Raw genomic sequence first — 27,825 nt, 5'->3', positions numbered from 1 at the left:
CCTCTTCCCTGTGAACAGTTCAGTTCTCTGTTTATTTCATACAAATACAATGTGTCCATTCATTCAAATGGAGTGTTTGTTTATTTCGAAGAAAAAAGAATGGTTTAGAAAATGTTCAGGTTTTTTTCTTAAGGCGCAATCACATCCCTGATATTTTAAGCACTCGCAAATCTCGCAGTCCCCCCATTGATTAAAGCGGTGGCGTTCTAGCGCCCTCTCGCGCATTAAGCAATGGCGCAGAATGAGTTAAAAACGTCCACTGTAGCAACACCGCCTTGACATCTCCATGTTTTCTCACTTCCTAGGTGTACCCCCACCACTGGCCACCACACTCTCCCCTCCCGCTGCCTCCCCCAGGAGGGACCCCCACTCCCCCCAGGACAAGAGCAACCCCCTGCCCCTCTCTCCCCCACTCAAGGCCCCCCACTCGTCCCCCCCGCTGCTGCCCAGCGACCAGAAGCAGCCTCTGCAGCAACAGCAGAACCACCACCCACAGGCCATCTCTCCACCCGGCAACACTAAACTGCAGCAGCTGGTTCAGCGATACCCTGGCTCCATCGTCACAGCCCCCCAGCACGCCTTGCTCCCCCAGCCAGCGCCCCCACCTCTCCAGCCTCCCTTGCAGACCGCCCCCATCAGCCGCGGGAGTCCCCCGGACGACGGGCGTAACCTGGATGGCAAAAAGCGGCCAGGAGGGTAAGTTGTCTTCCTCCTCCTGAAACGCCCTGTTTCCTACAGCGATGGAAAACCCAGGTCATTAGTGGGGTTTTAAAATCATGTTGTTCAGACCCGGAAAAGTTATATAATTATATTAGTTGCTTAACTTCAAGCTTGAAGGCTAGTAGATATGCGTACCTAAATTTGAAGGAATGCTAACTGACCTCTGAAATCCCAAGTGGTTGTGGTAGCTAGCCAAAATATAGCCTTGGGATATTCATGAGCTATTCAACAACTAAAAGGAAACAAGATGCTGATATTGCTCGTGGAAATTGTGCTATAAGTCGAGAAATAGAATGGCATCTGACAAGCAAATGTGTAGGAGCCCTGTTAAATTATTTGAAATAGATATTGAAACGATTACATTGACATACCGATGTATTACAAATTTTTTTGTTATGACGTCAGGTAGTCAGACGAGGGTGACAATTGTCGTATGAATTGGCCATCGTAAAAAAAAAGAAAAAAGGAGAGAGACGGTGACGTGACTTACTTGGCCAAAAGATTGTGGCACCTTTTTTTAGTTGACTTTTCATTTAGCTGAGAATAACGGTGTCAAAGCAGTAATGGAGATGATGGGAGTTGTTGTTGTCGTCATTTAGTTGACATTTGTTGTTATTCCCGCTCTCTGGAGACCAAATTTGAATGTGCTCCATTCTGTGCTTTTACAGGACAGGTACAAGAGAAGTACATAACAAGCTTGAGAAAAACAGGTGGGTGCAACCTCTCTCCCAACGCTGCCTTTTTCAAAGTGGAGATTTGAGACTTTTTGCACAGCGCAGTTAAGAAGAGATTAGGTGTACAGTACGATAAATGTCCTCGTGTTTTGATTTTTTTTTTTCAACCGGGTTCCATTTCACCGATTCAAATATCTCCCTTTCCAATTGGCTGAGACTGCCGTCCTTGTTTTCATAGAGTTTTATTAGTACTATTTGTATGCGTTTAAAAAAAACACCTAAAGATGCATTGTAGTTTTGGGGAGGAAAATGGACTTGAACAAGTGTTTGACAATTTCAATCTTAATTTCATCATAAATAAAACATGTCATATAAAAAATTATGAAAACTGTCCAGGCAGTATAAAATCTAAGCCTAGAAGATACTTGGTCTTTGTGTACGAAATCAAACTAGACTAATATGTAAACTAAATTTGTAAGTAGTTGTTCTGGTTTCAGACAGGGTTCTGGTTCCAATGACCCAGGTTTCCTCTTGAGGACAGTTTGTTAATTCAGGTGTCAAAATATTAGATCATAAAAACCAAACAAACAAAAAAACTTTCCTGCACTTTTATGAGGTTCAACTTTCCCTCCACAATGACACGGTGCAGCTTTCATACGCATGTCACGTTTTCAATCAAATGCCCTAGAAACCCATGATCTATCTCTCGTTTGAAACCAATGTCCGGTTCCTGTCGTCTTCCCATCCAGCTAACGTCTCTTCTGTCTTGTTCCCCTGTGTTGTGTCTCTCTCTCTCTCTCTCTCTCTCTCTCTCTCTCTCTCTCTCTCTCTCTCTCTCTCTCTCTCTCTCTCTCAGACGAGCGCACTTAAAGGAGTGTTTTGAGACGCTGAAGAAGAACATCCCCAACGTGGACGAGAAGAAGACGTCCAATCTGAGCGTGCTGAGGAGCGCTCTGAGATACATTCAGGTGAGTGCGGTTTTCACACATTAAATCTTTTTGACATGTTTCTTTTGCAAAGACACTGGTCAACAATAATTTATTTTTCCAGCACCGCTTTCTTCCCTGGTATTGAACACACTGTAAAACACCATCACATTTTAAATTAATTATTTCCTTCGCTGCTTGGCTACCCCACAGAGTGAAAACCTTTACAAACTATGCAGCACATTAAATTGGCAGTGTTCCTGGTTCCTATCTAATTGAGTAATTTAAGCTAATTCATTGCTTGTGTTTCCATTGTGACATAACCAAGGGCAATAATTCTGAACAGCTTGTTAATCTGAAGACTTCAAACCCTGGCCAAGCGTTAACTCATTCATGGCCAACCACGACTATAGTCGGGTTATCTCGCCAACCGTTGAGCGCCAAAACCCGAGTATAGTTGGGTTTTCGATCGTTTTCATAGTTTTTTTCTTTTTATTAATTTTTTTTTATTCTATACAGTCTCACGGACCTCTGTGTTACCATTGGAACCAGAGAGTGCAATACCGGCCGAATCCTGCTAGGTGGCAGTATTGTCTACCCTTTGAAACCTTATTTCACACTGTGTGTTACATTGTATATGGTCCGGGCGGAGAATTTAGACCAAGCCAAGTGAATCGCTTCATCTGAGCACTTTGAACCGCGTTCAGCACACTCCATGCATATTTTGTGCCAGTTCATGTCAGGGACCCGATGGACATCGCTGGAAATCGCGATCAGACAATTGGAATATTCTTTTTGGGATACCTCCTAGTAAAGGTAAGGACTATATGACATCAATCCTACTTTGATCCAACAATGATTTCACATCGATTGCAACCATCAACGTATGTAGTATTAAAGAAAAATGACGTTGCTGACGATCAGAGCATAAAAAAACGACCCCCCCCCTTTGATGCATTCATGATGAAACATAATACCTATTAAACCTTTAATTTGGAAATAGTGTCCAGGCGAGCAACGCGAACGCCTTCAGCAAAATTCACACATTGCTCCACAACGCAGCTTCCAGGAATTAGCCAGGATCACTCTGAAACTATACAATATTCACCACGGGATAACAACCGAAAGTATACATAAAAAAATTTACTCTTTTTTTACATGTTGGACGAGGGATAGTGACTGTCAAATGAGCCATAGTATTGTCTCCATATTCCATAGCTATAATATAGAATATAGATATAGCCCTGCAAACATTGTGACGCACAGTGAAAATCCCTATCTTTTAAAGCGTGGCCCATTGACTACACAGATGGATAAAACGGCTGGCGCTGAAAGTGTTATGGAGTACATATGTAATTTCCCCCGCAGCACCTAAATAACATTTCAGACTAGGCTAAATGCATTTTCCACAATATGTCTCCTTTAATATTCTGTGAATGGTACCTAATGTCCTGGTTAGGATGTTGGTAAAACTGGGGGTACAGTATGGTCTTTTAAGGGGACAAGGTGTTTACATGTCTCAGTGTACAGGCTATTTGGAGACACACACACATCCCAGCAATGGTGTCCACTCAGGTTAAACAGGGTCAGGTCGTTTGTTGATGAGGTCAAACCACTGCCTCAGGCTTGGTGGACTGCCGGCAATGTTCATTCATCTGCACCAGAATAATCTATTTTAGCTGCGACCAGCTGCGCTATAGGTCACTTTGTTCTCCCCACCCTCTAGCCCACAGGTTTCGCCCTAGGAGGCTGAAATTGGGCATGGAGATAAAGTGTGTGTGTGTCCATGTTATTGGCTAAAAGGGGCGTGGCAACGGGAGTGGCCTATCGCAAATAGGTTGCACCTATTGCAAACTTGCACTTGTTTTGTTTGCGGTGTTGCCATGTCACTGTGGTGAACGTGTGTCTGTGAGCAAGTGACGTGTTTGAGTGGGTGGTGTATCAGAAAGCTCTTGAGTGTAGCCTTGTTGTAAACAGCTGGTGCAAAGGTCCACCGATGACCCAATTTAACTCTTAACCATGTGCGTTTTGATTGTGCTTGTGTTGGGTGTTTTTTGAGGTAAGCACAGTTCTCATGTGGGGGCCTGTATAGTTGCCCACCTTACTAGCACGTTATTACAGTGTCTACATAGGTAATTATCTCATGTTTATGCCTAAAGTACATGTTCTTTAAAGGGTCAGAAGTCCACAGTATTTAACTACACAAGACTGACTGAAGTGAAGTGAACATGAAAGAGCTTGAAGTTGACCCTGTCTGTGAGTTATTATAGTTTAGTATTTTTCATTCGTTTTTATTTGACATTTTTAGTTTTAGTTTCCAGAGTAGATTTCAAGTTCAAGTTTCTTTAATAGTTGTCATACAGAAGTACAGAATACTTTTATACAAAATGCTTCTTACTGTTACGCTCCAGAGACTGTGCAAGACTAGATAAGTATGAAATAAAATAACATAGTAAAATTAGAAGTAAAAACAAAAGGAGGTCACAGTGTTCAGTTTAGACATATGTACAATGTTCGATGCAGAATAGACGTAACTGAGTTACCATACAATATACAATACTGTGCAGTGTACTAATATACAATACTATATAGTGCAAGGCAGAAATGGGACGAGGTGCAATTTAGGTACAATTCACAGTAGGTGTACGAGTTGTATTTGCTAGTTTCAGTTTCGTTTTTTTATTGTTTAACCACTTGTGCATTGGGCAAAAATGGGGATCGTAATTTGCGATATATTATATACGTTTTACCATAATTTTCGCACTATAAGCCGCACCTGAATATAAGCCGCAGCAGCTAAATTGAATGATGTGTACATATATAAGCCGCACTGGACTATAAGCCACAGGTGTTTTTAATGTTTAATTACCATATGCAATTAGCATTGGGACACAATACTGTCGGACAAATAACAAGAATTAACTAATTTACAAGTTGTATTAAGTTTAGCAAATAATGGAACAGATAAAGAACATTTCAATGCAGTCAAAAAAGCAATATTTCGATTTTTACATTTTCGGGTTTGGTCACGTCGAGTCACATATAAGCCGCACCGTTATATAAGCCGCAGGGTCGAAAAATGGGGGGGAAAGGCGCGGCTTATAGTCCGAAAATTACGGTACTTATAGCACATGCATGAGTCTGATCTCTTTTGAAAGGTAACATTCGGAAGTTTCCTACTGTATGTATAAATCACTTTCAGTGCTAATGAAATAGAGTTACAGAGGTTTGAACACACACAAGTAAACGTTTTGTGTACTTACATTTCTGCCAGATGCCTGTTTTTGGGTTCCAGTTGAGAGGTAGGAGCTGGAAAACATAACGGTTATAGTCATACAGGTCCAAAGTTTATAAAAAATCCCACGTAAAATGAATGTTTTACAAAGGTTTTTGTAATGTGTGTACCGGTAAAAATTCTGCATGATTATCAGTGAGCTGGATACAATCCTACCTGGAGGGGAGAGAACAGATGGTGGAGGTAAACGGTACCCTATCCCCCCCCCCCTCACAGTGAGCTGTGGTGTTCCACAAGGAAGCATACTAGGACCGCTACTATTCCTAATTTATGCAAATGACATGTCGTCAGCTTGTGACTGCAACTTGTTCCTGTTTGCGGACGACTCAGCCCTGCTTGTCTCTGACAAGAACAAGTTACAGGTTGAAAAAGCCCTCAGCTCGGAACTAGGCAAAATCTGCATATGGCTTGCCGACAACAAACTATCATTACACATGGGCAAAACAGAGTCCATACTCTTCGGTTCAAATAACAAACTCAGCAAGACCGACGGCTTCTCGGTTACAGTGGGTGACAATATTGTCACAAGGAAAGATGAAATTACCTACCTAGGTTCCATCCTAGAGGCTAATCTTTCCTGTGACAAAATGGCATCCAATGTAATAAAAAAAGTCAACCAACGAACTCGATTCTTGTACCGGATCTCCTCTCTGGTAAACAAGAATACCCTGAAGACTCTGGCAGGAGCACTCATTCAAGGGTACTACGACTATGCTTGCACCTCATGGTACCAAAGCACCTCAAAGGCACTAAAAAACAAATTACAAACATCTCAAAACAAGCTAGTCAGACTACTGCTTGACCTGACTCCTAGAACCCACCTCACCCCGGCCCACTTTGACAACCTAGGATGGCTTAGAGTAGACGACAGAGTACAGCAACTTGCAATGGGCCTGGTCTACAAGATACACTACGCGACCAAGGTACCCATGTACATGTCAAAATACTTCCCAAAGGTCAGTGAATACCACGATCGTCGGCGAACTTCACAATGGAGTTGGAGCTGAACTTGGCCACACAGTCGTGTGTGTAGAGTGAGTACAGCAGGGGGCTTAGAACACAGCCCTGGGGGGACCCGATGCTCAGGGTGATGGTGTTGGAGGTCTGACCCCCCACCCTGACCGCCTGGGGTCTTTCACTCAGAAAGTCCAGTACCCAGGCGCTCAGGGCGGAGCTCAGGCCTAGCTCGATCAGCTTGTCCACCAGTCTGGTGGGGACTATGGTGTTGAACGCTGAGCTGTAGTCAATGAACAACAGTCTCACATAGCCCCCCTTCTGACGGTCAAGGTGGGAGAGAGTGCTGTGCAGTACCTGGGAGACCGCGTCATCAGTGGACCTGTTTGTCCTGTATGCAAATTGCATAGGGTCCATATCACTGGGGAGAGAGGCACAAATGTGGTCCTTGACCAGCCTCTCGAAACATTTCATGACCACAGAGGTGAGTGCCACCGGTCTGTAATCAAGATGTCTACCATCATCCCTGTGCCGAAGAAACCCTCCCCAACATGTCCAAATGACTACAGACCGGTGGCACTCACCTCTGTGGTCATGAAATGTTTCGAGAGGCTGGTCAAGGACCACATTTGTGCCTCCCTCCCCAGTGATATGGACCCTATGCAATTTGCATACAGGACAAACGGGTCCACCGACGACGCGGTCTCCCAGGTACTGCACAGCACCCTCTCGCACCTTGACCGTCAGAAGGGGGGCTATGTGAGACTGTTGTTCATTGACTACAGCTCAGCGTTCAACACCATAGTCCCCACCAGACTGGTGGACAAGCTGATCGAGCTAGGTCTGAGCCTGGGTACTGGACTTTCTGAGCGAAAGACCCCAGGCGGTCAGGGTGGGGGGTCAGACCTCCAACACCATCACCCTGAGCATCGGGTCCCCCCAGGGCTGTGTTCTGAGCCCCCTGCTGTACTCACTCTACACACACGACTGTGTGGCCAAGTTCAGCTCCAACTCCATAGTGAAGTTCGCAGATGACACGGTGGTGGTGGGGCTGATCTCGGACAACGACGAGAAGGCCTACCGGGAGGAGGTTGAGGTACTGGAACGCTGGTGCCAGGACAACAGCCTGCTCCTGAACATTGGTAAAACCAAGGAGCTGATCGTGGATTATAGGAGAGGACAGCAGGAGACGCACACACCACTGATGATTAACGGGGCTACCGTGGACAGGGTGAGCAGCTTCAAGTACCTGGGGGTCCACATCTCAGAGGACCTGACATGGTCAACACACATAGACACAGTAGTAAAGAAGGCGAAACAGCGTCTCTACCACCTGAGACAGTTAAGGAAGTTCAGAGTATCGGGAAAGATACTCCAGTCCTTCTACTCAGGAGCTGTAGAGAGCATCCTGACCGGAAACATCACTGCCTGGTATGGAAACAGCACGGCACAGGACAAGAAGGCCCTACAGAGAGTGGTGCGCTCAGCCGAGCGTACCACGGGTATTGCACTACCCCCCCTGCAGGTTCTATACAACAAGAGGTGCAAATCCAGAGCCTGCAGGATAATGAAAGACCCTCACCACCCCAATAACAGCCTGTTTCAGCTGCTGAGGTCAGGCAGACGCCTGCGAACCCCAGCTACTAGGACAGAGCGGCTTAGGCTCAGCTTCTTCCCCCAGGCCATCAGAGCCATGAACAATGAACATTGAGTGCTCAGAACATTGAACTGTCCACACACAAGCACACATGAACACACACACGACACGCACACTGTGCACGCTCACACACGAGCAGCCACTTAACACTTTAACATGAGCGGGCACACACTCATGTCGCACACACGCACACTTATGGCCAAAGGAAAGGACACTTTAAATTAGAATAACAGGAACAGTGTATTGCACTACCAAAGCTAACTAGCATGTCCCATATGCTCTGTAAATAACTATGTACAGATACCGAGATGTCACTCCATGTTACCTGTTACCTGTTACTGCACAATGTTGTTTTCTTCTTTTGATTCTATTATATGTACCACTGTATTGCACATCGTTGCGGGCAAGACCACCCGCATTTCATTGTATACCTGTATGCCGTGACAATTAAAACTCTTGACTTGACTTGACTTGATGAGGGCAAAGTGCTGCGATGTGTGCATGACACCCGCCGTCGGGCCGTCCGATGCTTAACACTTTGAGCGCCAGCCGTGTTTTCCTTTTTACCGGCTGGAATGCCACCATCCACTCCAATGTTAACATTAATATTGCCGAATCTATGTTTTAAATTATGACTAATCTGCCCGTCTCTTATCAAAGAATCATTTTCCAGTCAACATTGTCAAGGCAGATTGTTTTTTTATCGCTTCATTTCCGTTTGATAGCATTTTGAAAATCACCCGTTTTCGCGGAAAAAACAACCCATGCCTATGATAATCGCCTTTTACTGGAATATTCCAGAACGTTGTCATTTGTCTGCCTATTTATGAATCGTTTTCAAATAAATGCTAGATGATCGATAGTATATGTGTGCGCACGCACGCTCGTGCCGCACGCTGATAATCGCTGTTCTTATTTCCTCATGGCTTTTTCAGTCAAAACAGCCATATCACATATCACATTAACGCTTATATATCCGTGAAAACGAGTCTGATTATCCTAACACTGATAACATACCTTACCTGAGGTCAGATGGTATCCAAATGGTTTATTCCAATTTCCGATCGCCATTCAAAAAAATCGATAATTGTATTGATCCATCGTGTGTACAGTATAACTCATATTCGCCGTGGCTCAGCGGCTCCAGAATGAACTCTGGTAGACCCCGGCTGCATCAGTGAGAAGTAAAATGTGGAGTCAGAAATCCGTTCTCCCATTCACTTTCATTGAGTCTATTCCAAAAGGGTGATTTACCATCTGGGAGACGATAGGGGGCGCTTTTTTCACATCTGAGCGCCGGCGGTCCCTGGATCTCCAACGGTAGGCTTGCGTGATGCAATATGATTTCAGATCGCTAATAATATAAAAAAAACAAAAATCGTGACGTGGCATTCAACGGTCGGGGGGTAAACCCGAGAAAAGCCGTGAGTGGCATACAAAGTGTTAAGAAGTTAAATATGTTTAGATTTAGTTTAATTTTCATTCGTTTCAGTATTAGTTTTTTCTTTTTTTGTTTATTATAATATATTTGTCAGGGGCAAGATTTAAGAAGAATGTATGACTGCAATTGACTAACCAAGTCTCGATGAACACATGCACCAATGCGTCCTCTTGCTTTCTGTGTTCACGAATTTGAAACAGAAATTTTACATTTTCTGTATATTTCTTATTTAATTTTTCTAAGTACACAAGTTTTTATTTTTATTTTGGTTAACTCAAATGTTTCCCTGCACCTAGTTTTAGTTTGTAGTGTAATTTTAGTGAACTATGAAAACGTGTCACAGCGCGCGTGGACATAGAGGGGAAAGTACTACTACTAGGACAGTCTGTGTGGGTGCAGACTAGCGCTCCTGTCACCCAATCCCTCTCCCTCCCTCCCTCCCTCTCTGTGTGTGATTGCAACGCTGTGTTAGTATGTCGTGCTCGACTGGCAGACTGACCCCCACACACACATACACACACACTTTTCAACAGCTGAGTAGGACTCGGGGTGTTTTTAAAGCACATGGGGACGGCAAACAAACAAACACACAGCCCAACCAAGGCACCATCTCTACTACTATGCCCCCCCCCCCCCCCCCCCCCCTCGGCATGTTCATCTACAAGCATTCTTAAAATGACCGTACAAACTATTTCAGTTGATGACACTGACAGTCGAAATGTATGTTTTGTGTGTGTGTGTGTGTGTGCGCGTGTGTGCGTGCGTGCGTGCGTGCGTGCGTGCACTCTTTTATCCCGTCCAGCAGTCCTGGGTGCATAGTCTGCACACATCTCCTTGGTAACAGTTTAGTAGTGTGTCCATCTCGTTCAACGAGATGTCTCCTGCCCGCTCGCTATTGGCCGGAGGCCAGTTGTTTTGTCAGGGATTTGGGGGCGGGTTGAGCTGTGGGAGGGAGAGGTTCAGAGTAGGAGGGCAGGGGGCGGGGCATTGTGTGTGCACTCTGTCATCCTAACATGGGTGGTGCAGACACGCGTGTCCTGGCTGCACACGCTACTCCTTTTCTTTCTTTTTCACCATCTCTCTTTCTCTTCCCCCCCTCGTGGTTCATGTTGGTTTAGGTGGGGGGGGGCAGGCAGAGGCAGTCTGCATAATACCACGGCACAGACGAGCGCAGGAGAGTGTTGAGTGAGAGGATGTGGATTACATTGGAGTATATTTTGGGTTGATGTACCCCCCTCTCAATCAATCTGTACTGTATGTGTGGGTGAGGACTGTGACTAAGTGTGTGACTGTACGTGTGGGTGAGGAGTGTGTGACTGTACGTGTGGGTGAGGAGTGTGTGACTGTACGTGTGGGTGAGGAGTGTGTGACTGTACGTGTGGGTGAGGAGTGTGTGACTGTACGTGTGGGTGAGGAGTGTGTGACTGTACGTGTGGGTGAGGAGTGTGTGACTGTACGTGTGGGTGAGGAGTGTGTGACTGTACGTGTGGGTGAGGAGTGTGTGACTGTACGTGTGGGTGAGGAGTGTGTGACTGTACGTGTGGGTGAGGAGTGTGTGACTGTACGTGTGGGTGAGGAGTGTGTGACTGTATGTGTGGGTGAGGAGTGTGTGGGTGAGGAGTGTGTGGGTGAGGAGTGTGTGGGTGTCATGAGTCTTATCCGTTTTCTACCCCAGAAAATGTCTGCAGGCTCGGGTCAACGGCCACATGTTTAGATATAATAATCCCACTTCCTTGTTTCACTACTTCCTCATTTCGTAGGGCAGTGACTCAGCAAAAGGAACATGCATTCTGAGCCAGGGACATGCACTCAGCATATCAAGGAAGAAACTGAGTTGTTTTACCCACCGTTTAATTCTGGTGTCACTCATAACACTTGTATTGATGTTCATATTGTGTGTCTGCATTAATAAGAAGCCTCATCCAAAACCATTTCACAGGTGCAGGATACAGAATGTTTATGTTATGTTATGTGCATCAAAGAAGGATATCTGCACACTGTATAATTCTGCTCACCATGGGAGTGTGGATACCATTCCTTGATGTATTAATAAGAAGTGCCTTCCCTGTGTCTGCTGAACCTGGCCCTTCATTTAAAAAATACTCCTCCTGCTGTAGTGCTGCATGCCGCTGTAGGAGTAACAGGCTGTGAACGTAAACCCTAGTTATGCCGGAGCTCCTCCCTCTCTTCCTCTCTCCCTCTCCCTCCCTCCTCTCTCCCTCTCCCTCCCTCCTCTCTCCCTCTCCCTCCCTCCTCTCTCCCTCCCTCCCCTCTGCCAGCCACACGAGCAGCAAGCACATGGCTAGCCTGAACCGCGTGACGTCACCTCCTCGTGCTCTGAGCCTCCACCGCTCTCTGGCGCCCCCCTCCTCGTACTGCTGCAACAGGCTGGGCTGGACCTGCACCACACCAGCGTCGTGCTGCCTGTCAGGGAGGGGAGGGGCGTGTGTGGAGGGAGGGAGGGAAGGAGAGAGGGAAAGAGAGAGAGAGAGATTCCATTTCCCATCCACAAAAGAGCCCACCCGAACCCGTTCCTCCACGTTCCACAGCCCCGCAATGTGTTCTCCCATGTGGTGGTTGTGTGTATTTACAGTGCTGAAATATAGTTTGCCAGTACTGTTGTACTTTGATTATGGCTTTATGTTGTGGGTATGCCATGCTGTTGCTTTCTGGTTGGGGGGGGGGGTTTCTCTAATACATAATTAGCTTACCAAATGTAGGGCTATTGTTTGTCACAAAATCCCATTATTGTTCCCAGAAAGAAGATCTCTGTAATGGAGTTCCTCCAGAACCCATCGCCCCCGTATACCAATGACTTCCACTGATTGCTTCTTTTGTTCTTTTGATATTTTCCAATTTTATTCCATCCAGAACGATAAAAAGGGGGGTGGGGGGGGGTAGAGTCTCTGCTTTTCTTTGCAGAGGGAAAATCACAGGATTTGTTTGGGCTTATTAAGCTTTAGCCTACATATTCCTTTTGTTGGAATCGGGGTCGTCATTATTGACATGTTGTAATGTTCTGAAATCCCTACACGACTCGGGGAAAGTGGGTCACCTTAGGTCGCTTTCACACAGGGGCTGTTTGGTCCGGACTTTCGGACCAGAATTCGATAGTCCGGTTTTTCGGGTCTGTGTGAATGCGCGTCGAACTCGGTTCGCGGACCAAACAGTCGAACTCTGGTCCGCCTGAAAACGTAGGTCTCGGTTCGGCTTCATCGAACCAAACGCGAACCAAATATAGGAAGTGATTATTATTACCACTGCTCGCAGCACTCACTGCAAAACAAGCACACTGCATCTAATCTCTCTATCTATCTATCTATCTATCTATCTATCTATCTATCTATATATCTGTGCATCTTGGGAAGAAGGAAGAAAAAACGCGGCTTATTATTATTACCGAGGCGCGCGGCTTATTATATTATTAATAAAACAGCTACTTGTGGGCACTCATAAAAACACTGTGGTCTACAAGTTGTTTAGCGAGAGGATGGTGGTAATATGCTTCAATGGATCAATGCCATGTCAAAACTCGGCTCTGCTGATCTGGAGGACTCGCAGTCCACACAGACACACACACGCGCGTGCGCACACACGGGATCGCAGCCACACACACATTTCCACTGTCCAATAGACAAGCGCCCTTTTCGACCGCGTGACATTGTTCAGAAGGTCTCGGTCCGCCTGACAGATATCTGTGTGAAAGCAGGCGAACCAAATGAAGAATGCAACAATGTTGCAACTTCACCCCCAGAACCGCACCGAGTCCACCAAAACTATATGTGAAAGCGACCTTAGTGGTTCACCAAATGGACTGAGGATGGGTTGGGCCAAGCTACAGTCATACACTGAATAATTTAATTTCTGTTCCTTGTGCTTCATTCCTTCTAATAAGTGATTTACATCAGCAAAAATGAATGCTGATCTCAAGCCAGCTGAAAGGGCTTTACATTGGCTAATGTCAAGTAGGGACAGATAGACATATCAGGACACCCATGTTCTCAGTTGCAGTGTTTCCCAAGTGTTGTTTGTGTTGGTGGCAAGCTGGGACAGGTGGTAAACACAGTTTAGCACTGTGCTATACATGCAAGACCAGACATTATTAATGTGTTGTATCAGTGTGTGACATTTTAATTGTGGTGGGTCTGTTTTGATATTGTGGTGGGCTGCCACAAATAAACCTATGTATGGGAAACTGTTTGTCCCAAAGAAACCTTCAAACCATGTTTTTCTTTCATTTGTCTTTATTTTTATTTTTCCCTTAACGCTGAATTCAGACCAGATTACAGACTACAATTGTCCTGTTTTGAAGAGACATATCCAGGCAGCAACTAGCCTGTTCAAGCGGTAATCTGGAAAGAATTACCGTAATTCCTCTAATAGTAACCGGGTCTCAAATACAAGCCGGGTCACTATTAATGGCCGGGTGCGCTCTTGAGCTAAGCAATTATAAGCCGGCCTCCTAATACAAGCCGGGTTACTAATATACTGAGCTGCATACTGAGCTAGTTACTTGATTTCACTTTGAAAACGTTGAAATGACCAGTGACCACCTGTAATTGCACTGTTTACTATTTCATACAGTACTTGGTTTCAATAAATGAACCCAGTACATTTTACTGGGTTCAAACTGACACAAAATGTTGATTTATTCATTATGATCCGTTTGAAAATTTGAAATATAGGCCTCCCTCTTATACAGGCCTCCTCCTAATACAAGCCTGGTACCCGCTACAGTTGAAACAAATACAAGCCGGGGTTACTATTAGAGGAATTACGGTAAGCACGTTTTATAAATTAATTTCTAAACGTGAACATTTCCATATCACTAGCAAGCCAAGCAAACCAAAATACAGTAGGTCTTTTGCATTTGAAATGTTCTATAACCTTACAAATGATAGATATAGTAGATTAAAGGATTTTAATGAGTGATAATAAACTACTGTCCCATGTGAATAGGTTACCCAGTGTGGATAGATGGCAGGCTATCCAACCCGTCTCTTACCAGGCTAGAAGCCCATCTAATGTCTCGACTATCCAACCTGTTTCTACTAGGCTAGAAGTGCCCATTTATCATGGTGTACATTTAGGTGATTTAAGGGCCTTGGTTAAAATACGGGGTTAACCCCAAAGAAGTGCATGTTCTCTCAAGCTCTTTTTTCAGCACATCGCCTGCTCCACCAGAGGGAGGAACACGCTAGACCACTGTTATTCCCCGTTCAGAGCCGGCTACAAGGCGGTAGCAGCTCCGCCATTAACGGGGTCTTCAAGCTCGAGCGATCACCACTCCATCTTGTTATTCCCCGCCTACAAGCAAAGATCACGCGACGCCGTCGTGTCACGTGAGACAAAGAAGTGGACTGACGAATCAGAGGCCACGCTCCAGGACGTGTTAGCAGACACAGATTGGGATATGTTCCAAGGCAGCGCCAGTGACGTCAGCGAGCTCGCAGACACAGTGGTGAGCTATATAACAACAATAGCTGATAGTATTGTCCCCACGAAAAAGGTGCGGGTTTTCCCAAACCAGAAACCGTGGGTGGACAGTCAGTACTATTAGAGCAGCTCTGAACTCTCGCACCACCGCTTACAACCTGGGCAGAGAGTCAGGAAACATGGAGGAGTATAAGGCTTCAGTCTATACTCTACGCAAGGCTGTTAAACTTGCTAAGAGGACATATGCTGACAAACTGGAGACACAAATGGCACAAAACGACACAAGAGGCTTATGGCGGGGACTGAAGACAATAACTGACTACAAAGTCAGCGCCCCCTCAATGGGGAGCGACGACGCCTCCCTCGCGGACAAGCTCAACTCTTTCTACGCTCGGTTTGGTGTAGACAGTGGCGCTGCTAGCTCTCCGGCTAGTGACGTCACTGGCGCGCCGGCTGTTGTGGAGGGGGGGGGGGGGCAACCGCGGGGGGGCGGGGACGCTCTCTCGTTGTCGGAACACAGTGTGAGAAGAGCATTTATGCAGGTGAACACCAGGAAGGCTGTTGGCCCAGATGGTATAACAGGACACATACTTAAGTCCTGTGCCAACCAGCTAGCCCCGGTGTTCACCGCCATATTTAATCAATCCCTGGCGGAGTCAGTGGTCCCTGCCTGCTTCAAGATGTCTACCATCATCCCTGTACCGAAGAAACCCTCCCCAACATGTCCAAATGACTACAGACCGGTGGCACTCACCTCTGTGGTCATGAAATGTTTCGAGAGGCTGGTCAAGGACCACATTTGTGCCTCCCTCCCCAGTGATATGGACCCTATGCAATTTGCATACAGGACAAACAGGTCCACTGACGACGCGGTCTCTCAGGTACTGCACAGCACTCTCACCTTGACCGTCAGAAGGGGGGCTATGTGAGACTGTTGTTCATTGACTACAGCTCAGCGTTCAACACCATAGTCCCCACCAGACTGGTGGACAAGCTGATCGAGCTGGGTCTGAGCTCCGCCCTGAGCGCCTGGGTACTGGACTTTCTGAGCGAAAGACCCCAGGCGGTCAGGGTGGGGGGTCAGACCTCCAACACCATCACCCTGAGCATCGGGTCCCCCCAGGGCTGTGTTTTGAGCCCCCTGCTGTACTCACTCTACACACACGATTGTGTGGCCAAGTTCAGCTCCAACTCCATAGTGAAGTTCGCAGACGACACGTGGTGGTGGGGCTGATCTCGGACAACGACGAGAAGGCCTACCGGGAGGAGGTTGAGGTACTGGAACGCTGGTGCCAGGACAACAGCCTGCTCCTGAACATTGGTAAAACCAAGGAGCTGATCGTGGATTATAGGAGAGGACAGCAGGAGACACACACACCACTGAGGATTAACGGGGCTACCGTGGACAGGGTGAGCAGCTTTAAGTACCTGGGGGTCCACATCTCAGAGGATCTGACATGGTCAACACACATAGACACAGTAGTAAAGAAGGCGAAGCAGCGCCTCTACCACCTGAGACAGTTAAGGAAGTTCAGAGTATCGGGGAAGATACTCCAGTCCTTCTACTCAGGAGCTGTAGAGAGCATCTTGACCGGAAACATCACTGCCTGGTATGGAAACAGCACAGCACAGGACAAGAAGGCCCTACAGAGAGTGGTGCGCTCAGCCGAGCGTACCACGGGTATTGTATTCTATACAACAAGAGGTGCAAATCCAGAGCCTGCAGAATAATGAAAGACCCCCACCACCCCAATAACAGCCTGTTCCAGCTGCTGAGGTCAGGCAGACGCCTGCGAACCCCAGCTACTAGGACAGAGAGGCTTAGGCTCAGCTTCTTCCCCCAGGCCATCAGAGCCTTGAACAATGAACATTGAGTGCCACAGAACACTGAACTATCCACACACAAGCACACATGAGCACACACACGACACGCACGCTGTGCACTAGCAGCCACTTTAACACTTTAACATGAGCGGGCACACACTCATGCCGCACTCACCCACACTTATTGCCAAAAGAAAAGGCCACTTTAAATTAGTATAGCAACTGTAACAGTGTATTGCACTACCAAAGCTACCTAGCATGTCCTATATGCCCTGTAAATAACTATGTACAGATACCGAGATGTCACACCATGTTACCTGTTACCTGTTATTGCACAATGTTGTTTTTATTGGATTCTATTATATGTTGTACCACTGTATTGCACATCGTTGCGGGCAAGACCACCCGCATTTCATTGTATACTTGTATGCCGTGACAAATAAAACTCTTGACTTGACTTGACTTGACTACATTCCTATGGGCGCTGCTGCTAAGTATTTCACTTAATGTGACCTAGAGCTGGGTGGTTAATCAAGTTTCAATTACGATTTTGGCTTCCCACAATCATGAAAACCATACCAAAACGACGCCCCTGATGTCGGCTCCGCTGCAGACACAATCTGCCACGTGAATCCTGTGGATGTTGTAACTTGATGGTGGCCTGGGGTAGTAGAAACTAGCAACACACATAGGAAATGTGGCCTTTTGTGTGTTTCTAGACTTGTTTAAAAACTCTTGAAACTGCCCCTGAGTCTGCAACAGTCGTGTGGCATTTGCACGCGTCAGTGAATCAGCATCAATGATTGAAACGGAGCAGCAGAGTAAGTGGTCAGGTGGCACGTGAACAGGAGCAAAGCTCCTGAGGAACTGGTGAAAATGCACAATCTGAACCTTCTGAGGTCATTTCAACCATTCTGCATCCCCCTTTCAACCATTATGCATCCATCACCCTCTGACACTGGCATTATGTATTATGGACACGCAAGCACTACAGATGTAGTGTGTCAATCACCAATCACTGGTGATTACCAAATGTTTTATGCAAATCCATCAAAGTTGGTTAACACTTTCTTTGCCAGGCTTATGTACATCCTTATACCATCCTCTGCCAGCTCTATTTGTCTATGGAGAAGTTCCCCTTCTTTGCAGGGCTATAACTTTTTAAATTGTATTGCTAAATTGACATTACTATGGCCCATTCAACGTCAATTATCTATCGTTCAGGATGTAGGAACGTTATACTTTTTCATTCACATATTCATACTAAAATATGGTCTAAAGTATAAATATTTATCGTTTTCTGCAGCATTCTGCAGAACGTGATTTATAGCCCTAAATGCATTATATTGATGATCAAATACAGTTTGATAGCAATCGGCGCGAGATAAAAAATTTCAAATGGACGTGCTTCTAGAAGTTACTACTTATCATCTGATGTTGACCGGATGGGAGGGGGGGGGTCGTTTATAATTCCGTGGCCAACGTTAGATGATTCATCTAGTGTGGGTGATATGATCATTAGAGCAGTTTGTATCGAACACGGTAAAAAAAAACGCTGAAACTTACCCCAGTCTCCTCGGGCCGTTGGGCGATGAGCGTGGAGCAAAAATATTCCTATTATGGGATGTTGAAATATGCGATCCATCTCCAGGTTGTATAATAGTATATATGTCCAAATCATGTTGTTTATCGAGTTATTGGTAACGGATCGCTATCCATTGTGTCTAGCTCGAGTCCCGGGACCTATAGCGAGTGATCGGACCTAATTTGGATGAGCACCAGTTTCCGTTTTTTCCGGTTTGGGCGATCCGCCGATCGGCCACCAGATGGCGCTCTTGAACCGTTGGAGAGTTGAGAGGGGATCAACAGTAGATCTCAAGTCTCCGCGGGAGAAATATGATTGCGATCACAGATTTTTGAAATATTGATCTCAATGACGTGTTACGGCGTCATTGGCAGAATTAGCATGGCGGGGAATGACGAGTTAAGGCGTCCTTGGCTATTAAAGTGTTAACAAGGTGACCCTGCACATGTATACATTTCTAAAAGGATAGATGAAGGTCTGTTCTGACGCTAGAGTCACGCTTGAAACGCACCAGGGGCACGCACAGGCACTCGCGGATTTCGTGCGACAACAGCTTGCGTGGCCGTCCACACCGAGTCCGACTTCAGAGCGGGTGAAAGCCTGTTCGAGGGGTGCTCCAGTAGCACACCATGTTACCGCGCTGCGTCGCGGGACTCCGTGCTGCGTCACGGATCTGGTTGACTCCGAGTTCGATTCCCGGACTCGCCGTCATTTGCCGAATGTCTCCCCCTGCTCTCTCTCCCGTTTCACCCTACAACTGTCGGTCATGCTTGACCAGAAAAGCGATAAACGCAAAAAAAAAAAAAAAAAAAAAGCCTGTTCGAGCCCAGCGCTCCACATTGCTTTCAGTTTAGCTGGTCGTTCATACTAATACACATTGGCCGTATTAGGGGGTGGGAAACTGATGGTTGGGGATTGGGCGTTGTGGACAGCGACTCCTACAGGTCTGTTGGTGCGCCTGCGCAGTAGAATCAGGAAGTGTCGGGGGCAGCGTGAGCCTCCCACGCGTTACTCCTCGCCACTGAGAGATCGAGCTGCGCAGGTGAAAAGATGCGACTGCTGTTACCTCAAGTACCGGAGGGGACTTGTGCTATGTATGACTTAGTCCACATTGCAGCCGGCTTGTGGGAGGCAAGAAACAGCGTTCGTGACAGGGGAGGGTTGAATTGGATGATACGAAATTGGGATGGGAGAAAATATAGAAAATGGGAGAAAAAGTGGATTAAAAAAAAAACATTTTAAATGGATGTATTTTTCTTTTTATAGAAATGTCGGCCTTCTGAAAAGTATGTTCATGTATGTTCACTCAGTACTTGGTTGGGGCTCCTTTTGCACAAATGACTGCATCTATACAGCTAAATATATAGACTTTTCCACGATATTCAAATTTATTGAGCTGCACCTGTATATAAAATCTTGCGTTGATCTGATATTTCTTTCTACCCCGATCAAAGCTGTGTGTGTGTGTGGCTGAGTGCAGGAGGTGGCGGGGGGAGCGCCGCGCTACGAGGGCCATTTCATGTATGCACGAGGAAGGATAATAATGATAATCTAGCGTTGATTTCAGGAAGATTCGATAATCGGGCGAAAAATTACAACGTTAGTGTATTCCACTAAAGGGCTATTATCGCGTATTTTCCTGGGATTACTAAGAATCACCAAAACGACTCATATTCAAAACGGTATTAAATGGAAATGTACCGATGAAGAGGCGCCCTCGTGGCGCATACCATAGTGCCTCGCTCACCTACGCGGCCGTCCCGGATTCGATCCCAGCTCCTGTCGATATTTGTCGCATGTCTTCCCCACATCTCCTCCCGTTCGCCCTCTCCTGTAAAGCTGTAAAAATGCTAAAATAATAATAACATTTTTTACTGATAATCTGTTTCGTGCATGTTGACTGGAAGCAACTCACTGACAATCGACGGGTGTATTAGACCCATAGCTATAATATAAGATATATTTTAAGCAGTCGCAAGTGAACAAAGCACCCCAAAATGCACTTCTTCAACTAACAAATCGCTACTAGTTTTGGATAGGCATAAACAGTGTCCTTGAGCAAGACACTTAACACCTAACTGCTCCCAATGTGCAGGTTGGCACATTGTCATCATCTGTGTGTGAATATGAGGCATAAGTTGTGAAGTGTGAGGCATAAGTTGTGAAGTGCTTGCAGTCTATTTACCATTTATATAAACGCTTTTTTTGTGTTTTTTCATTCTGCTCCTTGGTGAGTCATGTTCAGTTATTGCAGTGAGGACAGGAGGGAGGGGTGGATTGCTTCAAATACTTATGCTATTGTATTTGATACATATGAGAGTCTATCAACTTGAAAGAAGACTAATATAGGGGTGACTTGTAGTTAGTAAAATACTTGTTCTCTTGAACAGCACTGTATGCAGCAGAGGCACGTTTTGCACACAAAGGACAAAGGACAGCTCACCAAAAGTGAGGTATTTGGCTTTTCCCCTCCGGTGAGCATTTTTATGGTTGAAGACTGAGGTCTCTCCATCCCAGTGATTCAGGCCATGTCCAGACTAAAACGATTTTGGTCGTTTTAGGCAAAGTATTTGATCGTTTCCATCGTTCTGCCCCACAGAACTGCGTTCTGGCAGCCTGAAGACAATACTTTCTGATACCAGCTCCCAGAGTGTGCAATTCTGAAGACGCCCCCCATTGCGTCACCATCTTTACAAGCGATACGCGTCTTCTCCTGAACCAATGACGCGTAGCCCACCTCTATCTGTCTGAAGCGAGCGGGGCTCTGCTGTACACACACTCCCAACGATACTAACTAGATATTAGCGTCACATAGCTGGCCTTTTTTTTCTGAAAACCCAAGCACATATTGTTCCATAGCATACGCCTTCAGTTGATCATGACAAATTCTCTCTTACCTTGACGATTAAAAAGCCTCCATAATTTAGTAAATAAAGCTGTTAGCTAAATAGCTAACCAACTAAATACAATAGACAGTGGTATCCTGAGGTAACGTTATGACAACGTTTGCTAGTCGAAATGACTGGACACACACAGGGACAAGATAAACATCAATCAATTAATTTATTCCAACAGGTAGTTTGAGCTGCATGTGAGCCGCGGTCTTTCTCTCCTCTCCTTTGGAAACTAATGACGTTACGTTAGCTCGAAAAGCACAGAACCGGCCGACCCAAGTTAAGCTTCTAGCAACAGACACTATAACACTTCCGGTCGGGGGTTTTCAAAATAAAAGAAACAGGAAAGACGTTTATTTTATAAATTTGTGGCATGCACTTATTATCTTGAGACGTTTTCGTTTTTACGGAAACCTTCAAACGAAACGAAAACTAAACGGATAAAAAAAATCGTTTTAGTCTGGACAAGGCCTCAGCCAGAGGACAGGGGGTTTATGGTTACCAAGCGGGTCACAAGACGTGCGTGCGACAGTGCCGATCACGGCGGCCTAGCCAGCCAGTTGGAGAGGAGCATGTCTGCAACGTGGCCACTGCCGGTGTGCCTGGCCCTTTAAGACTTGGCGTTAACCAGCCCGGTATGCCTGGCCCTTTAAGACTCGGCGTTAACCAGCCCGGTATGCTTGGCCCTTTAAGACTTGGCGTCAACCAGCCCGGCACAGTCTGTCTCTGACTGCTGCAGTAGTGAGTCAGTGAGTACAGCCTGCTCTCCCTCAATCACCCCCCCCCCCCCCCCCCCCCCCCTCTCTCTCTCTGTGGGGCCATGTGCTCGGCACGCATTGCTTGTGACAGAGCCTGAGCAATGTTTACACACACTTCCACACACACACACACACACACAGAGGCAGACAGACGGACAGACATGCACATGATGCACTTGATGCAGTCACATCCCTGACACTGCTCTCATTTTTCTTTTTTTCTTTTTTACTAACACAAACGGAGGCCTAGGCGGGGCTTTCAGCCTCTCTGCAAAAGGAGGAAGGCTCTGTGTGTGTGTGTTGGGGGAGGGGTGGGGGATGTCATGTGCAAGGAAACAAAAGGTAATTGGAACCTTGCCCCACCCCCCCTGTCAGTACCCAACCATCGACTGCTATGACAACATTAGCTGCAGTGTTGTTTTTGTGCTCTACTAGAACAAATAAATATGGTTGCTGTTGGGGGGGGGGGGGGGGGGGGGGGGGGGGGGTGGAGGAGGAGGAGGAGGAGGAGGAGGAGGAGGAGGAGGAGGAGGAGGAGGAGAAGTGCATGCATGACCTGTAGGCCCATCTGTTAATCCCCTCACTTAGAGTTGTTGGTATTTGGTCGCTGGCCTTCACTTTAGTTTGGGCAGCTTGTTTTCCTGCCTCCTCTAACAACCAGTAGCTGTGCGGAGGTTGAAGTAGTAAAGACAACACAGAGAGCCTTCGCTCTGTCCGGTGGAAGCTCTGTAGCAGCAGAGCCCAGTTCAGTGGGTCTGGGTGTTTGTGGAGCACGACGTCTGGCCTGCCTATCTCTCGCTCGCTCTCGCTCTCTCTCTCCGGGCTATGACTCATACTTCTAGGCATGCACAACCGTATCATGTGGGCTGAAGGGGATCTGGGAGTGCGTGCTGCAGACCAGTACCGCTCCTTTTTTTTTTCGGACTGGGAATCTTATGTTCCACTGTTTCAGAACAGGATTTCCAAGTACATCTTATTTTATGTATTTTTTTATATTTATCACACAGCTAAATCAGCGCTTTGATGGGACGTTATTCTGAGTGGTACAGTGGATGCTTGTCCCTGTGGTGTATGTCAGTGGGTATCTACAATTACAGCCTTCAGTACAATGTCATTTATAGGCCTGATATTCATATTTCAAATTGCATGTGTCCAGGTGGCAAAATCCAGTACTGTATCTATAAAAACCCCTGTAAATCATCTGCCCTTTATTAATTTGCTTAGATTTTTACTACACTTGATCTCAAGAAGGTGCTGAATGATGATTTGTTCACGTCTGGTTAATATTATTATATTCTCCTTTGGTTCATTACAATTAACTCAAGCATAGTAACAGACACAGTATTTCTGACACTGGGAATACATTCCTCGAGGTCCATAGATGTCCTTAGATACCAATAACATGCAAATGGACCTTGTAGAAGTGGAGCAATCTACCATTTACTTGGGTATGTACTTTTAGGCAAATTTTCAGAAAATATGGCTAGGGCTTAAAAGGTTAAGAGATTGTTGTTTTAAAGAAGTAACTCAAGTTTCAAGTTTCTTTAATAGTTGTCATACAGAACACAGAAGTACAGAATACTTTTTCTGTTACGCTCCAGAGACTGTGCTAGACAAAAGATAAGTATGAAATAAAATAAGTATAGCAAGTAAAAAATAGAAGTCACGTACGTAGACACAAGTGTTCAGTATGTACATATGTACAATGCAGAATAGAAGTAACTGAGTTACCATACAATATACTATGCAATATACTAATATACAATATACTATATAGTGCAAAGCAGAAATGGGATGAGGTACAATTTACAGTAAGGTGTCCTGAGGTATGGTTTGTAGTGCAAATTCTTTGCCAATAAATATAAAGTGTGTCTAGGTGTTCTAAAGTGTGTAGAGTGGGTGCTGCAGTGGGTTGTTTGTTTAAAGTGAGTGTGTGCGTGTGGATGTGTGAGCTGTGAGTGCATTTGATGGTTGTTGCATAGTGTTATTGTTCGTTGAGCAACCTGATGGCCTGGGGATAGAAGCTTCTTCTGAGTCTTTCTGTGCTTGCCATGAGACTCCGGTATCGCTGCAAACTTCAAAACAGACCTGTGTGTCTTCGCATGAGGGTTTTTAATTCCCCTTAGCTGGAGCAGAGGGAGGTTTTTGCATCATATGTTGCTTCTGCATCATATGTTGTTTCTGCATCACACTTTGTTTCTGCATCATAGTTTTGCGATGACAGCCACTGTACTATGGAACATAATGTTTGTAGTGCGTGTGTGTGTGTGTGGGGGGGGGGGGTACTTCTGGTGCACAAAACCATGCTCATAGTCTACTAAGGTTACCAAGGATACCCCAGAGTTTTTCAGCTGTTGCCGTGACGACAATGGAGGGGGGGGGGGGGGGGGCAAAAGTATGAGACCAAAGCTATTTCCGTTTGGAAGGTCTCTGTTAGACAGATGGGTGAAACTCTGCTATGATGATCATTTATGAGTTTACTGAGGACACTGGTGTGACTCACTGGTCGGTGAAGGATGCAATTTGTTCCTCACATCCAGCTCTATGATTTGAGAATGTGCATCAGCCTTCTGCATTATCTAAACCTTGCCCTGCTGTTGGTCAGGCTTATCATTCCCAGTTCAATTAATTCACAAAGAAATTCATTTACGAACATTAGAGCTGCATTGGTTTCTCAGTTATTGTTGGGTAACACTTTAACGACGTACATCTTGTATTGTAAGTATAATCATAATGCATTTAGTGTGGGGGGAGCAAAAGAGCAAAACGATTTTTTTATAATTTCTTTAAACGCCAGCCTAATTCCCCAATCGATATGTAATAACCTCACTAGATTACAGGGCAGAACTAAATGTTTGTTCTGTCACCCACTGTGTTTCCGGTGGGTAGTCCATGTTTAAACCAACCAAGCCAGGAAATATTCATCTGAATTGTCTGCATTTTCTATCCATTAAAATACTTGATAACTCGAACTTGATACGTTTTTGGCACAGAAAGAGTTAAGAGGCAGGGTTAGATCAAGCAAGGGAAACAATTAGGCACATTTGGTGTGTGACTCTAGGGAGAAAAAGAGTGAGTAACTGACATTTTGAAGACTAGACGTTAGCAGCCAAGCTAACATTACATTTTATTTTATTTAGTTTTCCTGCAACACATTGGCTTCATCCAGGGCTTCCATTATAATCAGGAATATACAATGAGGGTTGCATTTAAATAACCAGCTATGTATTGTAAATAAATTCAACATAACAAGCTAATCAACTGAAAGATACTGAAGCATCAGGGAAAGTAAATATGCTTAGTCTCTGGCAGTAGGTTATAATTTAGCATAGTCCAGTGTTAAAATAAGTAAACAAAAATTGTAATGGTAATAAACAAATGGTAATATTGAATCGCAATAATTGTAAAACCTTAATCAGAATACCCAAGTATTGTGATGGTATATAATCGGGAGATAAGCATACTGTCCCAGTCCTAGCATTTAGACAGTTATTGAGCTTAATGAGTTAATAATCTCAATAGATTACATTGCAGCCACGATAGGGCAGTGCGTGATTTTACATTATTAAGTTTCTGATTATTGTTCATAAAGTATTATAACACTATTGTAATACATTTGAGCTGTATACCACATATAAAGCATTACCTTATTTATTTTCTAAATAAGTTTGATATAACGTGTAATGTCTTTCTCATGCCAACTTTTATTCAATATTTTCCCTTTCTGAACCAATTGACCCGAAAGTAAATTGAGTCCGACCCTATCGTTTCACTGTGAGTGAATACAAATATAATCAAGTGACGCTGCTCTATGTAGAGTTGAGCAATATGTCAGTTTGATAATTCATCGTTTTCAGTCATATTGTGGTTAAATTACATCATTGCAATATTCATATCCCTCACAAAATTAGATCTAAAACATATGTTGGGATATTGCATCTTGGTTTGATCTGATTACCATGCAGTTCAATACCATGAACATCGACTGAGTTATTGAACAGGATTTTGGATATGTACGCAAACATTTTTATCCCTAGATTTGATATCGTACAGCGCAAACTCAAAGTCACCTCTTGTGCTCTTTGGACTGGTATTTACGTGTGTGTGCATATGGCGTGAATCACCAGGAAGGAGGTGGGGTCTTTGCTTTAGCGTGTTGGACAGGCTGACCAACTGAACTCTAATCCTGGATAAGGGCTAGTGAACAGGTGCTGAATTAGCCCAGGGCCCGTCTTTTGTCCCTCTAAGCTATTTATACATACACTCTGCCGTAGACCCACACACACACACACACACACACACACACACACACACGTAGACCAATGCAGACTGAAACACACACAGATATCACTCACACGGTCACCTGAACCTTAACAGGAAGTCTAGTATTCAAGTAAAGTAGCTTTATGGCTCTGAGTCACCAAGACATTGCTAACAACAGTGTGAGATTGAGCAACAGTTCTCAGTCAGTCCCCTCCTCCCCGTTGTTTCAACAGCACAGAGCACATTATTGTGTTCTGGTCTCCTTCTAAGACGTTCTCCTCCTTCCTTGTGTTCGGTACATGTTGTCACCACCAGATGTGCATGTGCTTGATTGAAATTCTTCCTTTTGACTTGACAAATTCTGACCTAAGCTCTCGTCAAAGACATTAGTGTAAGTAGTAGGTTCTCTGTCGGGTTCTCTGCTGAAGTTGTGTTCGGTTTCTAAGTTACTATGAATTCCCATATCCTGTGTTCCTATTCCTGTTGGCCTGAGAACCAGCCTGACATGCCCCGCCCACGGGCTCAACTGTTTGGTTCCCCCGTGTCAGCTGACCACTGGGAGGAATCTGGGTCACAGGGAGCCACTGCCTGGAAGGACCACCCACTTTCCATACTCTACTCCTCCTCTTTCTCTCTCTCTCTCTCTCTTATTTTCATAGCAGATCTTGGTTCTACTTTTTACACGTTTTTGTCTGAGAAGATCCTTGTTTTGATTTGAATCAGATGTAGTACAACGTTTATCAACACAGAAAGTCGTTTTCTAAAAGCTGAAACTAGGTTAGAGGTCTACCGGTTAGATGCCCGTTCCTGGTGTGGTGGTGGTGGTGCGTTGTGCCACTGTTGTCAGAACCCAATCAGAGTACTAGTTGACCCTACAGGTATGTTTCCCTGGCTCGTGGAATCTGGCGGTTGCCAGTTGTTGTTCCAAATCTGGTTTGATTTATGGATTAAGCAGAGAGAGTAGGACTCATTCAACCTCACTGTAATGGCTCAGTGTTGCTTCATACAGTACATTAAAAGCTGTGCACTGCTGCTTGTGTATAAGCGGAAGCAGATGTTGATGCCCAATAAAGCGCTTATAGTATATCATCATGACGATAAGGAATGATTACATTGTTGACCTTTTGTGTAAACCAGTAATAAATAATTGACAACATTTTGGGGTGGATTTGAAGATGAGGCGTGGAGGTCAGGACCGCGACCATGTAAGGCCACCACGTTGCTGCATTGAAACAGGGCATATAAGGTCCTCACGTTGTTGAACTTAAACTCTAAACTGTTGGGCAGAGATGGAAGAGGGAAGTTATACGAGTGCGCTGGTAGACGATAGGAATCCAGGACTGTTCAAGCTGTTCAAGAGTTGAATCTGGCTCAGTTTACATCCTAATTTGTTAAGTA

At 45.2% G+C, this 27,825-nt stretch overlaps 1 protein-coding gene across 1 annotated transcript in view; it reads left to right on the top strand.

Annotated features, from left to right (window-relative positions):
• mnta (MAX network transcriptional repressor a) overlaps positions 1-27,825 on the top strand; it is a 119,672-nt gene that overhangs the window by 73,243 nt on the left and 18,604 nt on the right. The window contains exons 3-5 of the mRNA XM_084335802.1: positions 306-696; positions 1,389-1,430; positions 2,251-2,362. Of these exons, the coding sequence (XP_084191928.1) occupies positions 306-696; positions 1,389-1,430; positions 2,251-2,362 (545 nt within the window). The remainder of the gene's footprint in view (positions 1-305; positions 697-1,388; positions 1,431-2,250; positions 2,363-27,825) is intronic.

This window comes from Notolepis coatsorum (assembly GCF_963971535.1).
Source record: "Notolepis coatsorum genome assembly, chromosome: 1".
In the NCBI taxonomy this organism is placed as follows: domain Eukaryota; kingdom Metazoa; phylum Chordata; class Actinopteri; order Aulopiformes; family Paralepididae; genus Notolepis; species Notolepis coatsorum.
The sequence above is the reverse complement of the archived record's forward strand: the minus strand, read 5'-3'. Positions and strand labels throughout refer to the sequence as shown.